This window comes from Macaca thibetana, chromosome 8 (assembly GCF_024542745.1).
Source record: "Macaca thibetana thibetana isolate TM-01 chromosome 8, ASM2454274v1, whole genome shotgun sequence".
Taxonomy (NCBI): domain Eukaryota; kingdom Metazoa; phylum Chordata; class Mammalia; order Primates; family Cercopithecidae; genus Macaca; species Macaca thibetana.
Window position 1 is genome coordinate 47,147,704 of NC_065585.1, and position 16,756 is coordinate 47,164,459.

The window sequence follows — 16,756 nt, forward strand, 5'->3', positions numbered from 1 at the left end:
AAAATTGCTTGAAATAAATGACCACTGATGGAATCTTAAAAGGAGTCTTTGTTTTGATGAGGGTTTTTATTATTTTAAGGAACATTTGAACTGCATAAATAATCTTCCTAATAAATAATTTGGTATAAATGAGAGTTCCCAATCCATACCAGAGGAAACAAACTGAGTAAGGGAAAGATATACAATATTCTTGAAAGGAAAAAATGTTGAGTAAGATGCCAATTTTTCCCAATTTAAACTTATGGAAACGTTAAGCAAAATATACAATCATGTCCAATTTCAAAAATGGACTGAGTAGTATAATAAATCCATGTACATATCACCCAGCTTCAGGAGAATCAATCTATGGCTGCTCTGCTTTCAACTACATTCCAACTCTCTATAGTAAGATCCCACATTACTTTGAAGCAAACCCCAGACATTATATTGTTATTATTATTATTATTATTGTTATTTGTTTTGAGACAGAGTCTCACTCTGTTGCCCAGGCTGACGTGCAATGGTGCAGTCTAGGCTCACTGCAACCTCCGCCGCCCGGGTTCAAGCAATTCTCTTGCTTCAGCTTCCCGAGTAGCTGGAGTTACTGGTGCGTGCCACCATGCCTGACTAATTTTCTTTTTTTTTTTTTGAGATGGAGTCTCACTCTAACACCCAGGCTGGAGTGCAGTGGCGTAATCTTGGCTCATTGCAACCTCTGCCGCCTGGGTTCAGGCAATCCTACTGCCTCAGCCTCCCAAGTAGCTGGGATTACAGGCGCCTGCCACCACGCCCAGCTAATTTTTGTATTTTTAGTGGAGATGGGGTTTCACCATCTTGGCCAGGCTAGTCTAGAACTCCTGACTTCGTGATCCACCTGCCTCAGACTTCCAAAGTGCTGGGATTACAGGAGTGAGCCACCACACCTGGCCCAGACATTGTATTGTTTTGTCCATAAATGCTTCATAATGTAGCTTTAAAACACTGGGAGTCTTTATAAACAATATAATTGCAATACCATAGTCATATATAAAGGCATTTAAAAAATCTTTCCCTTTTAAAACAATTTCAAGCTTACAAAAAGTTATAAACATAAAAATAGTACAAGAAACACTTATATACTCTTTACCCAGATTCACCTTCATTAATATTTTACCCCATTCTTGTGATTACTTGGTCATCTCTCTGACCTATGTAAGGGTACATCATATACATTCTGGTCCTTTCCCTTAAAAACAGTCTGTGTTTCCTAAGAGGAGGGATATTCTCTTATATAACTGCAGTATGGTTATAAATTTCATAAGTTTACATTGATACAATACTTACATTTAATCTACCATCCATATTCTAATCTTGTCAGTTGACTTAATTATGTTCATCAGAGCATTTTTCACCTTCCAGTACAGGATCTAGTCTAGAGTCAGAGACTGTATTTTGTTTTCGTATCTGCTTAGTCTCCCTTAATCTAGAACCATGCTGCCTAATATGTCTATTTAAATTAAAATTGATTAAAATGAAATAACAATAAAAATTCAGCTGGGGTGGTGGCTCATGCTTGTAATCCCAGCGCTTTGTGAAGCTGAGGCTGGAGGATTGCTTGAACCCAGAAATTTGAGACCAGCCTGAGCAACACAGCAAGACCCCATTTCTAAAAAAGAATTTTTTTTTTTTTTTTTGAGATGGAGTCTTGCTCTGTTGCCCAGGATGGAGTGCAGTGCCACAATCTCAACTCCCTGCAACCTCTGCCTCCCGGGTTCAAGCAATTCTCCTGCCTCAGCCTCCTGAGTAGCTGGGACTACAGGCGCACGCCACCACACCCGGCTAATTTTTTGTAATTTAGTAGAGACAGGGTTTCACTGTGTTGCCCAGGCTGTTCTCGAACTCCTGAACTCAGGCAATCCACCCGCCTCAGCCTCCCAAAGTGCTAGGATTACAGGTATGAGCCACTGCATCCGGCAAAAAAAGAATTTTTTTAAGTTAGCTGAGCATGGTGGCACCTGCCTATAGTCCCAGTTACAAGGGAGGCTGAGGCCAGAGGATCTTATGAGCCCAGGAGTTGGTGATTGCAGTGAGCTATGAGCTATGACTGTACCACTGCACTCCAGCCTGGGCAACAAAGCAAGAGCCTGTCTCTAACAACAACAACAACAAAAAAAGAAACAAAAATTCAGTTGCTGGGTTGCACTGGCTGTATCTCAAGTGCTCAATGGCCACATATGGCTCCTGACTACTGTATTGTCTGATGCAAACAGAGCATTCCATCCACCAGAGTGTCCCCCTGGATAGTGATGGGCCAGAACATTTCCACAGCCTCTCTTTGTGTTTTATGGCATAGCAATTTTGGAATAATACAGTCTCTTCTACTTGTTTTTAGTTTTTATGAGGTATAATGGACAAAAACCAAACTGCACATACTCAAGAAAAACAATCTGATGCATTTGCATATGTAACCTGCCATGAAACCATCGCCACAATCAAAATAATAAGCATATGCATTACTCTCAAAACTTTGCTCCTGCCCCTTTCTAATTATTCTTCCCTACTCTCTCCAGTCCCAAATAACCATTTATCTTCTATCCAGATAAATCAGTTTGCATTTTCTAGAATTTTATTTTTATCTTCTTTTTTTATCTCCCTGAGGAATTTTAAATAAGTGTAATCATATAGTATGTATTCTTTTTGGTCTGGTTTCTTTCATTCAGCATAATTATTTTGAGATTCGTCCATATTCATATGTGTGTCAATAGTTTGTTCCTTTTTATTGCAGAGTAGTATTTCACTATGTGATTATAACACAATTTGTTTATCCATTCACTTGCTGAAGGGCTGTTTACCTGTTTCCAGTTTGGGGCTATCACAAATAAAGCAGCTATGAACATTAATGTGCAAGTTTTTGTGTGTACATACGCTTTCATTCCTCTTGCATAATGGCTGAGTCATATGGGACATGTATGCTTAACTGCTTACACATTCCCACCAGCAATTTATGAGAGTTCCAGTTGCTCCGTATCCTCATCAACACTTGGTAATTTTAGTCATTCTAGTGGGTATGATTATCTCAATATGACTTCACTTTGTATTTACCTAATGACTAATGTTGTTGAATATATTTTCAAATGCTTCTTTGCCATCTCCATATATTCTTTGGTGAAGTGCCTATTCAAATATTTTGCCCATTTTTATTGAGAGGCTTGTTTTTTTGTTTTTTGTTTTTTGTTTTTGTTTTTGACAGAGTCTTGCTCTGTCACCCAGGCTGGAATGCAGTGGCGCAATCTCAGCTCACTGAAACCTCTGCCTCCTGGGTTCAAGCAATTCCCCTGCCTTAGCTTCCCAAGTAGCTGGGATTACAGGCACCTGCCACCATGCCTGGCTAATTTTTGTATTTTTAGTAGAGACAAGGTTTCACCACATTGGCCAGGCTTGTCTCAAACTCCTGACCTCAAGTGATCCACCCGCTTTGGTCTCCCATTGTGCTGGGATTACAGGCATAAGCCACCGCGCCCAGCCTGAAAGATATTTTTAAAATTTCATATTTTGATTGTCCATTGTAAGTATATAAAATTAACTTATTTCTGTATATTAATTTTGTGTCCTGCAACCTTGATAAATTCACTTGCTATTAAAAGTTCTAGTAGCTTTTTTGTAGATTCCACTGGATTTTCTACATAGGTGATCATGTTATCTGTTAATAAAGATGGTTTTTTTTTTTACAATCTAGGTATCATTTATTTATCTTTCTCTGTCTTATTGCACTGGCTAGAACTTCCAGTACAATATTAAATAGAAGTGGTATGAGTGGACATTGTTTTATTCCTGATCTGAAAAGAAATTTTATTCCTGAAAGGAAAAGAAAATTTATTCCTGAAAGAAAGCACTGTCTTTCACTAGTAAGTATGATGTTAGCTGATGGTTTTTTCATTGATGTACTTTATCAGATTGAGGCAGTTACCTTCATTCCTAATTTGCTGAAAGTTTATTTGAAGAATAAATGAATGTCAGATCTTATCCAATGTCTTTTCTGCATCTATTGAGATGGCTCATACGGTTTTGACTTTTTAGTATGTTAATATTATGAATTACATCGATTGAGTTTTGAATGTTAAGCCAACTTTGAATTCCTGGAATTCACTTGGTCATGATGTATTGTACTTTTTAATATATTGTTGAATTTGACTGCTAGAAACTATTTAAAGAAATTTTGCAGGTATTTCATGAGAAATATTTGTGTCTAGTTTTCTTTTTTTATGTCTTTCTTTTCTGGTTTGGGCATCAGGGCAATGATAGCCTCATAGAATCAGTTGAAAATTGTTTTTCCTCTTTAATTTTTTGGAATAATTTGTGTAGAATTAGTATTAGTTTTTCTTCAAATGTTTGGTAGAATTCACCAGTTAAGCCAACTAGGTTTGAAGTCTTCTCTGTGGGAAGGTTTTAAAGTGCACATTCCATTTCTTTTAATAGATAGAGATCTATTCAGACTATATATATATATAGTGTATATATATATATGTGTATATATATATAAATATGTGTGTGCAGTGGTGTGATCATGGCTCACTTAAGCCTCAACCTCCTGGGCTCATGCAACCCTCCTGCCTCAGCCTTTTGAGTAGCTGGGACTACAGGCACTTGCTACCATGCCCAGTTAATTTTTTGTAGAGATGGGGTCTTGCTATGTTGCTCAGGCTGATCTAGAACTCCTGGCCTCAAGCAATCCTCCCACCTCAGCCTCCCAAAGTTCTGGGATTACAGGTATGAGCCACCATGCCCAGCCTCTATTTATTCTTGGGTAAACTTTAGTAGTTTGTGTCTTTCAAGGAATTTGTTCATTTCATCTAAGTTGTCAAAGTTATTGGCATAAATTTGTTCATGATTTTTCTGTATATGTGTGTGTGTGTATACGTGTGTGTGTGTGTGTGTGTGTGTGTGTGTGTATATATATATATATATTTTTTTTTTTTTTGGTGGAGATGGGCTCTATGTTGCCCAGGCTGGTCTTGAACTCCTTGCCTCAAGTGATCCTCCTGCTTTGGCCTCCCAAAGTGTTCAGATTACAGGCATGATCCACCATGCTTGGCCTGTATTATCCTTCAAAGTTTGTAGGATATGTATTGATGTCCACTTTCTCATTCCTAATATTAGGAATTTGTGTCTTCTCTCTTTTTTCTTCCTTGACTATTCTGGTTAGACATTTATCAATTTTTTTAATCTTCTAAAAAAACCACATTTTGGTTTTTACCAATTTTCTCTATTGCTTTTATGTCTTCTATTCCTTTTATTTTAGCTCAGATCTTTATTATTCCCTCTCTCTTCAATGTCTCATATATGAAGACATGTTCAGTTCCCTGTCCATTCATTTATTCAGTAAACACTCCTGAGCATTTACCATGGGGCAGGCACTAGGATCAGCACTGAACAAAGAGGCACGGTCCTTGTTTTATGAAATTTGTAGGATTCCCTTACAATCACTTATATTGGAAAATATTCAGTAATCAAATAATAACACCAATAAATATACATTTATAAATTAGATATACATAATTGGATAATTTTATGAAGAACAGGTATTAAAGACATGATAAAAAAGCATAAAGCAATTTTCTCCTAGAAAATCAGCAATATTTTTTAAAGTTGCCCCCTTAAGAAACACTTTTTTTTTCTTCAACTTTTATTTTAAGTTCTAGGGTATATGTGCAGAATGTGCAGGTTTGTTAGGTAAATATGTGCCATAGTGGTTTGCTGCACAGATCAGCGCATCACCCAGGTATTAAGCCCAGCATCCATTAGCTATTCTTCCGCATGCTTTCCCTCTCCCTGCTTCCTGCTACAGGCCCCGGTGTGTGTTGTTCCCTACCATGTGTCCATGTGTTAAGATGAAATAGACAAATTCCTTTTTCACTGCTGGTGGGAATGTAAACTAGTACAACTGCTATGGAAAACAGTGTGGAGATTCCTCAAAGGACTAAAAGTAGATCTACCATTTGATCCAGCAATCCCACTACTGAGTATCTACCCAGAGGAAAATAAGTCATTATATGAAAAAGATACTTGCACACACGTTTATAGCAACACAATTCGCAATTGCAAAAATATGGAACCAGCGCCAATGCCCATCAATCAACAAGTGGATAAAGAAAATATAGTGTCTATATACACCATGGAATACTACTCAGCCATAAAAAGGAACAAAATAATGGCATTTGCAGCAACCTAGAAGGAGTTGGAGACCATTATTCTAAGTGAAGTAACTCAGGAATGGAAAACCAAATATCCCACTTCTCACTTTTAAATGGGAGCTAAGCTTTAGGATGCATAAGGCATAAGAATGATACAATGGACTTGGGGTGGGAGGGTGGTGAGGAATAAAAGACTACACATTGGGTATTACATATCCTGCTCAGGTGATGGGTGTACCGAAAATCTCAGAATCACCACTAAAGGACTTGTCCATGTAACCAAACACCACCTGTTCCCCAAAAACCTATTGAAATCATAAACAATTTAATTTAAAAATAAAAATTGCTCCCTTAAACACTTACGGTAGAGTATAAATCAGTACAATGTTTTTGGAAAATAATTTTGAATATGTATCAAAAACCTTAAAAATGTTAATAGCCTTTGACTCAATAAATTTCCTTTTTTGTTGTGTTCCTAAGAAAATGATCAGAAAAAAAAGATTCAAGCATAAGAATGTTTATCACAATACTATTTGAGCAGCCAAAAAAACCTGAAATTTGTAGGATTCCCTTACAATCACTTATATTGGAAAATATTCAGTAATCAAATAATTTCAGTAATCAAATACATTCTGACATATGCCTTTAACAGAATTTTACACAGTTATTAAAATGTTTTTGATAACGTTGAAGTGACATGTCAAAATGCTTATGATTTATTGTTATACTGCATGATCTCAACTCTATAAAAAATCCATATACATACATTAAAAAAAGACTGGAGAGAAATGTTCCAAATTGGCATAAACAATCATTATCAGCTAGGTGCAGTAGTGTGCGCCTATAATCTCAACACTTGGGAGGCTGAGGCACAAGGACTGCTTGAGCTAAGGAGATCAAGACCAGCCTGGGCAACATGGTGAGAACCCCGTCTCACAAAACAAAACAAAACACAAAAACAATGGTTTTCTCTGAGTGATAGTATCACAGATCATTTTATTTCATAGAATTGCATTTCTATAGGAACCAGTTTCCCTCAACGAGCCTGTATTACTTTTGTAATCAGAAAAAGTACTAAAAATAAATGTACACATTTGTAATTGTGAAACTAGTTGCCATGGAAAATGGCCCAAATAATATACAAAAAGGAACAATGCACCGGGCGCGGTGGCTCAAGCCTGTAATCCCAGCACTTTGGAGGCCAAGGCGGGCGGATCATGAGGTCCGGAGATTGAGACCATCCTGGCTAACACAGTGAAACCCCGTCTCTGCTAAAAATACAAAAAATTAGCCGGGCGTGGTGGCAGGCACCTGTAGTCCCAGCTACTTGGGAGACTGAGGCAGGAGAATGGCGTGAACCCGGGAGGCGGAGCTTGCAGTGAGCCGAGATAGGGCCACTGCACTCCAGCCTGGGCGACCAGTTAGACTCCGTCTCAAAACAAAACAAAACAAAAAAAAGGACCATGTAGGAAGTGTCCTGTGATTTGCAGAAGAAAATAATCAGGGAACATTGCTGAAAACAATATATATATCTTCAGGTGCATATCTGCTACAGTTCGGATGTTTGTTCGCATAAACTTCATGTTAAAATTTAATCCCCAGTGTTGGAGGTGGGGCTTAATGGGAGGTGTTTGGGTCCTGGTGGGGAATCCCTGATGAATAGCTCGGTGCTGTCCTCACAGTAATGAGTACGTTGGCTCTGTTAGTTCTCATGAGAGCTGGTTGTTAAAAAGAGCCTGGCACCTCCCCATCCTTTCTCTCTTGCTTCCTCTCTCACCATGTGACCTCTGCACACTCGGCTCCACATCACCTTCCGCTGTGAGTGGAAGCAGCCTTAGGCTTTCACTAGATGCCCAATCTTCCAGCCAGCAGAATAAGAAGCCAAATAAACCTTATTTTCTTTACAAATTACCCAGTCTCAGGTGTTCCTTTATAGCAACACAAATGGACTAAAACAATATCCATTTTGTACTGGTGCTGTGTGATAGTATCACAGATCATTTTATTTCATAGAATTTCATTTCTACCTCTGCCTCAGGTTTCCTCCCTCTGTCACTGCCTTCAAATCTTTAATCAAAGGCTAGTATTACTTTGCTGTTGAGACCTGTAGTATTCTCTTATCCTGCTCCAATAGAATGTGGGCTCTATAAGGACAGATATTGGTGGGGTTTTTTTGGTCTGTATAATTTATTACTGCATGCCCAGTGTCTACAATCATATCTGACACATAGTAGCTACTCAACAAATATTTTGTGGAATGAATAAAGGTTATTGGTATTACTCTTACTGGAGTGTGTTTTTTGAGGGTTTAGATACATAAACATTGCACACCAAGAAGCAACATGGGGGACATTACGAATGGAAGACAGCTCCCATGCCCTCCATAAGGCTTCTTCCCAGCAAACTGTTTAAAAACCTCCTTCTAGGAGGATCTCAGTTCAACAATCAGCATCCTGTGGTTACAGACATTTGGCCAGTTACAAACCCAACCAATCATTCCTTGAGCACAAATTTCTCCACACACAAATTGGTCAAATGCCTATTAAAGTTTAGATGGTCGCTACTACATTTTCCACGCCTGGCTAGTCTACTAAATGAAATAAAGTTACTCTGATATGACTCATTCTTAGTGGCCACAAAGAATGCAAGTAGCCAAATTTGTTTGATTTATTTCTAAGAGCAAGGAAATAGATATCAGCTCCGTCTAGGGAATCACTTTCTAAGAGTCAGAGCTATACAAAGTGGAACGAACTGCCATGGGGTGTAGTGAATATCCTGTCAGTAGGGGTATTCAAGTGCAGGTTGGATGATGGCACAGTGAGAGTATTGTAGGATGGATAGTTGGGCAAGAACTAGGTTGAACTTTAAGGCCTCTTCCAGCTGAAAGTGTTTGATTTATGCACATAGGGAGTCACAAAAGTGACATATTACAGGCTATAGGAAGGTAGTGGCACTCAGTATGTTATCTATGCCCTGGCCAAGAAACCTGACAACCGATACTTTGTAGTTCTTCTATTGCGGATTCAGTATAAAATTATTTCCGGCCAGGAATGGTGGCTCATGTCAGCACTTTGGGAGGTCAAGCTAGGAGAATCACTTGAGGTCAGGAGGTCTAGTCCAACCTGAGCAACATAGCAGATCTCATCTCTACTTTAAAAAGTTTATTTCCTTCTGTGTTTTGTTTTTAGTGCAAACACAAAAATATTCATTCAGTGCTTTACTCTGTGCAGAACATTCTTATTTGAAAAATAAGGATGGAAATGTCAACCAAGTTATCACTGGAGACTGAAAATCAATGAGCATAATGACCTCCAAGTACAAAAATAATAAATGGCAACATGCAAAAGATGGTGTCCACAATTGCCTTTATTCATCATTACAGGCATTAGATGATTGAGCATTAGACTCAAAGCCCACAGTCTCCTTGCTACCAAAAACATGAATCCCTGTCCAGCGGACTGAAGTCCTCTATAGATCTTTCTGGTGAAAAGACCCTGGATATCTGAGTGTTCTTTCTCATGCTTGGCTAAAGAGTAAGGGTTTCAATTTGGATCTCAAAAAATCTTGCTACCAGATGACCAGCAATTCCACTTCTGGGTATAAAAACCCACAAGAACTGAAAGCAAGGACTGGAACACTCATGTTTATAGTAGCATTATTCACAATAGGCAAAAGATGGAAGTAGCCCAAATGTCCATCAACAGATGAATAAACAAAATGGGGTATATACATACAATTGAATACTATGCAGTCTTAAAAAGGAAGGAAATTCTGATATATACTACAACACAGATAAACCTTGAGGACGTTATGCTAAGTGAAATATGTCAGACAGCAAAGGACAAATACCGTACAATCCCACTTACATGAAGTACCGAGAGTGGTGAAATTCATAGACAGAAAGTAGAATGGTGGTTGGCAGGGCAGGCAATGGGGAGTTATTGTTCAATGGGTACAGTGTTTCAGTTTGGGATGACGAAAAGTTCTGGAGATGGATGGTGAGGATAGTTATAGCTGGGTGGAAATCAGGTGACCCCAGCCAAGGGGTGTGGTCTGGAGAGGCAGGAAGGACACAGGCTAGGATATGCGTTTTTCACAATGTGAATGTATTTAATGCCACTGAATGGGTACAGTGATAAATTTTCTATTATGTATGTTTTACAACAATACCAAAAAAAAAAAAAAGTCTTGCTAACATTTTGCAAACTGATGGTACCTGTTTCCACCTTTCTCCCCTCTAGCTTTGGATGGGCTGCTCCAGGGTAAGAAATTGACATAAAGGTAGTGCTTTTTTGAACAACACTTACATATTTCAAATTATAGTACTAGTTCATGAACATGAAGCCCTATTATGTACATTTTGGCTTAATCATAAATTAACCATGCTTGGTTTATTACATTGACTAGTCTACATATTTTAGACAATAATTGCATACGTACTAATTTGATTCGCTTTCAAATATACTTTTGGTTAAAAATATAGGCTGAAATTTAAGAAACTGAGTTTATTTTATTTTTTGCAAGTTTATAAGAAGTAGAATTTAAAAAAAAATCTTTCAACATCACAGCAGTAGCCAGGCTGACTTGGCTGGAAGCCGGTGGGAGGCCTTCGTACTAACAGGGTGGCTGCCTCGGATCTGAGCTTCTGCCTCTATCCTGTTTCTGTAATTTTAACTGGTCCCTGTTTCTCAGTTCTTGTCCCCGCCACAGATCTGGAGCACTCCTGAGCGTTTCACTCTTACGACTGAGCTTTTGCCTTACTTTCTACTTTTAGCTTTCCAAGTACTCTGTCTCCTCTCTTCCTCTTGTCTCCCTCCTCCTGGGTCCGGCTCCTGCCCACCCCAAGCATGGTGGGAAGAGGGCTCTTCTAAGGGATGTACTGCCCTGAGGCTGCCTGCCGGAACCCTCCAATCTCCCAGCCCTCTTCCCTGCCCACGCATTGGGGCAGCCCACTTCTGAGTCTTGATTCTGACAACTGCACTGCTGGGCTCGCTGCCTAGCTGGTGAGACCTCACAGCTGGATCAGCCCCTCCCGTGGCTCCTAGCCAAACCTCCTCTCCCAGTCCCCCTACGCTGCGGTATCTACTTCCAGGGTCCGATTCCAGGGCTCCAACACTCTCCTTGCCTGCACCACCCTGGGCTGGGGATCTGGGACAGGAGGCATGCTGAGCCACAGGGTGGGGAAGATGGTGCCACTCTGGGAACTAGGGCTGGTGCTGGGGTGGAAATCAGGTGACCCCAGCCAGGGGTGCAGTCTGGAAAGGCAGGTAGGAGACTGGCTAGGATATGTGTTTTTCTCCAGCCCTCATCCCTGCAAGGCAGCATCTCACCTGTTCTGGTCTAACTGGTCTCCTTCCTCTAACTCCTGCTGTAGTCCTGGTTGCATCACACTGTAGGCTGTTGGTCACATAACTCCTGGCACCATGACTCAGCTACTCAGTGTGGCTATGGCTAGGGTCCCTCACCAGCCTGCAGTAGAAATCTTGAACGGTTTATGCACCTTTAAACTTAGCCCAGACATGTGGTATATGCACAATAAATAAAAATTTAGAGTTTTGGAGGCCAGGTGTGGTGGCTCATGATGACCATAATTCCAGCACTTTGGGAGGCTGAGGTGGGAGGATTGCTGGAGCCCAGGAGTTGGAAGCTGCAGTGAGCTAGGATTGCACCACTACACTCCAGCATGGGTGATAGAGCAAGATCCTATTTCTAAAAAACATAATGATAATAAATAAAGAAAGAAAGTCTTTGAAGCCCACATCGTCCCTTTTTAGCCTTTTTTTTTTTTTTAAGACAAAGTCTTACTGTGTCATCCAGGCTGGAATGCAGTGGTGCCATCATGACTCACTACAGCCCCAACCTCCCAGGCTCAACTAGTGGTCTTCTCACCTGAGCCTCCCAAGTAGCTGGGAGTACAGACACTTGTCACCATGCCTGGCTAATTTAAAAAAAAAAAAAGTTTTTGTAGAAATAGCGTCCCTCCATATTACCAGGGCTGGTCTCAAACTCCTGGGCTCAAGTAATCCTCCTGCTTCTCTTTCCAAAGTGCTGGGATTACAGGCGGGAGCCACTGTGCCCAGCCTCATTTAGTCTTCAAGATTATGCTATGGCCGGGTGCTATGGCTCATGCCTGTATTCCCAGCACTTTGGGAGGCTGAGGTGGGTGGATCTCTTGAGGTCAGGGATTTGACACCAGCCTGGCTAATATGGTGAAACACCATTGCTATCAAAAAATACCAAAAAAATTAGCTGGGTGTGGTGGTGCGAGCCTATAGTCTCAGCCACTCGGGAGGCTGAGGTGGGGGAATCGCTTGAACCCAGGAGGTGGAGGTTGCAGTGGGCCGAGGTTGCATCACCGCTCTCCAGCCTGGGTGATAGAGTAAGACCCAGTGTCAAAAAAAAAGGAAAGAATAATGCTATGTAGTAGGCAGTATTATCATCTTCTATGGTAACTGAGGAAACTGAGGCATAAATAACTTGCCCAAGATCACCAAGAGAAAAAGCAGAGAAGCTGGGATTGGAACCAAGGCTGGCTGCTGGCAGCCCACGACCTCCTCTTTGATGAGGAACACTGACTCATCAGCCCAACCACCACAACTCCCCAACCACAACGACAGCCCAGGCTGCTATTTTATAGTTCAGAATATTCAGAAGGGAAGGGAGACCAGGAACACAAAAGCCCACTCATTCATTTACTTACTCTTTCAATAAACAAAACAAATAAACCACAGTATACTCCAGTCATGCACGGGGCATGGAGACTACAGTTCTCTGCCTGGTTCACATCTTCGACTTCTTTCCTTCTCCTGGAACCCCCACCTCACCCTTTTCTGCCTAGTGAATGACAGCTCCACTTCCAAGACTCAGCCACAGTATCTTCTCCATTAAGGACTTTGCCTTATTCATTTCTATTGGCACATGGCTGGGGCTCCAGAAATGTATGCTTTTAACCTAATGTGTCCCTTATAGTTCCATACATCACCCACACCTCCAGCTCTGGTGTTTGTAAGCTGCTGACATCTAGGTATTGAAGAGTAGGAAGTAAGTTTATGTTGAAAAAGGTTTTGTGTAGACATATCCTGTTTTACATAATGAATATATTTTAGCATTTTAGAAAGGTTGTAGGTACATGAACTTTTTATGAATTAAAATCCTGTTTTCTCACTGATGCATGTCTCTGAGGTGCCTTACATTATTCTAGATTGTTATTAAAGTTCACTTTTTATAAATGCTTGGCCCTAATACTTAAAAAACAAGCTTTTCTCAAGTGATTCTCCCTAAAGAAGGATAATAATCCACACACAATCCCTTAAGTCTCCTGATATACTTTTATATTTAATAGAACACTTTTGGAATCTTTTTGCAACTAGTTATTATCTTTTGTGCAAAACTAATGATCATCTTTAATTTATAGAGTTTTATGTTCAGATTTTGGGAGGTGAAATTAATTCTGATTTTTATGTATATAGTTAAAATCAAATTGAACTAAATATCTCAAGCAAAAAATGAGCAGTTCTTTGCAAACTGCCGTCCACCAGAAGAAACCACTTACGATTCTTTTTGGCTCAGCGATTTTCTTGTGTGGAGTCAGAGCTAAAGCCCACAAGCCACAAAGCTTCAATGAAAACATCTCAAGCCCTGTTAGTGCTGATGGGCACAGTCAGGCTGAGTTAGCATGAAGTAAGTTCGTCTGATTGTCAGCACGCTCAGCAGATGCTGAAGGAACAGTCATGGTACCTTCATCATATTCCCTGAATAGTGATGTTGAGATACAGTGGTCTATGGTCTTAAGCCAAGTCATGAAAGTTCTGACAGAAGAGGAATGGGGCAAAAGGTATTAGACCCCCATGACATAATTATATGCTAATCTATACTTGAGAGATTTCCGGCCACAGTTACTACAGCAATAACATCAACATTTCTCTGTGTGTGCATATGTGTGTAACTTACTTGTGCACGTTTTTTTATCTGGGTTAAGGGCAAATCCTTCATGGCACTGGCAAAGGTAGGAGCCATCAGCATTTACACATTCATGTTCACATCCGTGGTTTTCTGAAGCACAGTAGTCCACAGCTGGAGAGAATAAAACACATTCAGAATTAGAAATGCAAACAGAGGAAAAGGGAAAGGTAGGATGAGGGCATACTGATAACAGATATTAATTAGGATTAATATTATTGCCCCCCAAAAAGAGTAGAATAAACAGATATGAACCCAAGGTCTCTGCCCTCCTCAAAAAAAAAAAAAATCAGGAGTCTATATCAGGCAATTCATACAGGAAGATAAACTAAAGAACAAGTGAACTATTGCATTTAAAAGTTAAAGAACTGCAAATCAGGCCGGGCGCGGTGGCTCAAGCCTGTAATCCCAGCACTTTGGGAGGCCGAGACGGGCAGATCACGAGGTCAGGAGATCGAGACCATCCTGGCTAACACAGTGAAACCCCGTCTCTGCTAAAAAATACAAAAAACTAGCCGGGCGAGGTGGTGGGCGCCTGTAGTCCCAGCTACTCGGGAGGCTGAGGCAGGAGAATGGTGTAAACCCGGGAGGCGGAGCTTGCAGTGAGCTGAGATCTGGCCACTGCACTCCAGCCTGGAGGACAGAGTGAGACTCCGTCTCAAAAAAAAAAAAAAAAAAAGAACTGCAAATCAAAATCATCACAAGGTGCACCTACAGCTAGTAGACTGGCAAAAATAAGATGAGAGAAAACCCAGTGGTAGAAAGGCAGCAGCGTTACTAATGGTGGGGGCATTATAAATTGAGAAAGATCCTTTCAGAAGGCAATTTGATAATGTTCACCCTGGATGTGAAACCCAAAGAAACAGCTGGGAAAAGGGTGATATTATATACAATAAGCTATTAACAGCGTTGTGTACAACAACAACAAAAAACCCTAGAAAATAAGATGAACATTGAATAAGGGTAAATGGTTTAATAATGTATGAGAAAATAGACTGGCTGATTTTTCATTAGTTCCACAAGTATTTGCTGAGTACCTACTATGGGCCAGGTCCTGTTTTAGGTGCTAAGGATAGAACGAGTTACAAAACAATCCAAAATTCCAGCCCGAGGAGCTTACATTTGGATAATGATGGTGGAACTGGGGAACAGACAAGAAATAAAATAAGTAAATAGCATAGACTATTAGGAAATAAAGAAAATTCTGGAGAAACACAAAACAATGAATAGGAGTAGGGTCAGTGGGGGAGTGGGTAGCGGGTGGGATGTAATAGAGGTGGTCAGGAAAGGCCTCTCTGAGAAGGTGGGTGGTTAGGAACAGTGCTGACTAACATACGAGCCATGAGGGTATCTGGGAGATAGTATCTTGGGCAAAAGAAACAGCAAGTGTGAAGGCCAAGAGGTGGGACTCTGCTTGGGGGGCTGGAGGATCAGCAAACAGGCCAGGGTGGCTGGAGGAGGGAGAGAGGTAGGAGATGAGAAGGGGGCAGTCAGGAGGGACCCATGGGCCATGCAAGGACCTCAGCTTTTAGTCTGAATGAGTTGGGAGTCACTGCAGGGTTCTGGACCCATGAGTCCAGAAGAACAGACTGAGAGGGCAAATGTGAGAGTGGAAAACCAGTAAGGAAGTGACTCCAGTGATCCCAGCGGGGATGGGTGGAGGCTTAAACCGGGATGTTGCAGGGGATGAGGGGGAGTGGTGTTCTGGAAGTTATGGGTTGAATTGTGTCCCCCAAAAAGACATGTTGGAGTCCTAAACCCTGGTACCTACTAATGTGGTCTTATTTGGAAATCGGGTCTTTGCCGAAGTAACCAAGTTAAAATGTGCTCATTAGGGTGGTGAGCTCTAATTAATATGACTGGTGTTCCCGAACACCTCCCAGCAGGCCCCACCTCCAACATTGGGGATCAAATTTATTTTCTCTTTTTTCTTTTCTTTTCTTTTTTTTTTTTTTGAGACAGGGTCTCTCTTGTCACCCAGGCTGGAGTGCAGCGGCACCACCTCTGCTCACTGCAGCCTCAACCTCCTGGGTTCAAGTGATCCTCCTGCCTCAGCCGTCCAAGTAGCTGGGACTACAGGTGTGCACCACCACACCCAGTTAATTTTTATATTTTTAGTAGGAACAGGGTTTTGCCATGTGGGCCAGGCTGGCCTCAAACTCCTGAGTTCAAGAGATCCACCCACCTCAGCCTCCCAAAGTGCTGGGATTACAGGCATGAGCCGCTGTGCCTGGCCACAGAGATCAAATTTCAACACAAGACCTGGTGAAGCCAAATAAACCATATCCAAACCAGAGCACAGCTCTAGCAAACTAACACACCCGGTAAATACTGAAGGTGGGTTAACAGGATTCCTGTTGGATTAGAGATGAAATGAGAAAAAGAGAGTGCACCTAGGATCGACTCTGGGGTCGACAGAGCAAGACCCTGTCTCAAAAAAAAAAAGGAAAAGTTTTTGGAAATCCCAGCTACTTGGGAGACTGAGGCAGGGCAATCATTTGAGCTCAGGAGCTTAAGACAAGTCCCTTTTCAAAAAAAAAGTATTCCCTACAATGTTTTAGGATATATTAGTATCAAAAGTGTGTAAATAATAACAAGGAAATAGAATCTACAAAATTAATACACATGTAAAATTTTAAAAAGCAAAA

At 40.8% G+C, this 16,756-nt stretch overlaps 2 protein-coding genes across 5 annotated transcripts in view; both read right to left on the reverse strand.

Moving 5' to 3' along the window:
- ERICH5 (glutamate rich 5) overlaps nucleotides 1–16,756 on the reverse strand; it is a 700,842-nt gene that overhangs the window by 97,115 nt on the left and 586,971 nt on the right. The window lies entirely within an intron of this gene.
- The window catches only part of MATN2 (matrilin 2), a 167,977-nt gene that overhangs the window by 43,028 nt on the left and 108,193 nt on the right, over nucleotides 1–16,756 (reverse strand). For all 3 annotated transcript variants that reach the window (XM_050800488.1, XM_050800487.1, XM_050800486.1), the window contains one exon: nucleotides 14,100–14,222. In XM_050800488.1, the coding sequence (XP_050656445.1) occupies nucleotides 14,100–14,222 (123 nt within the window). The remainder of the gene's footprint in view (nucleotides 1–14,099; nucleotides 14,223–16,756) is intronic.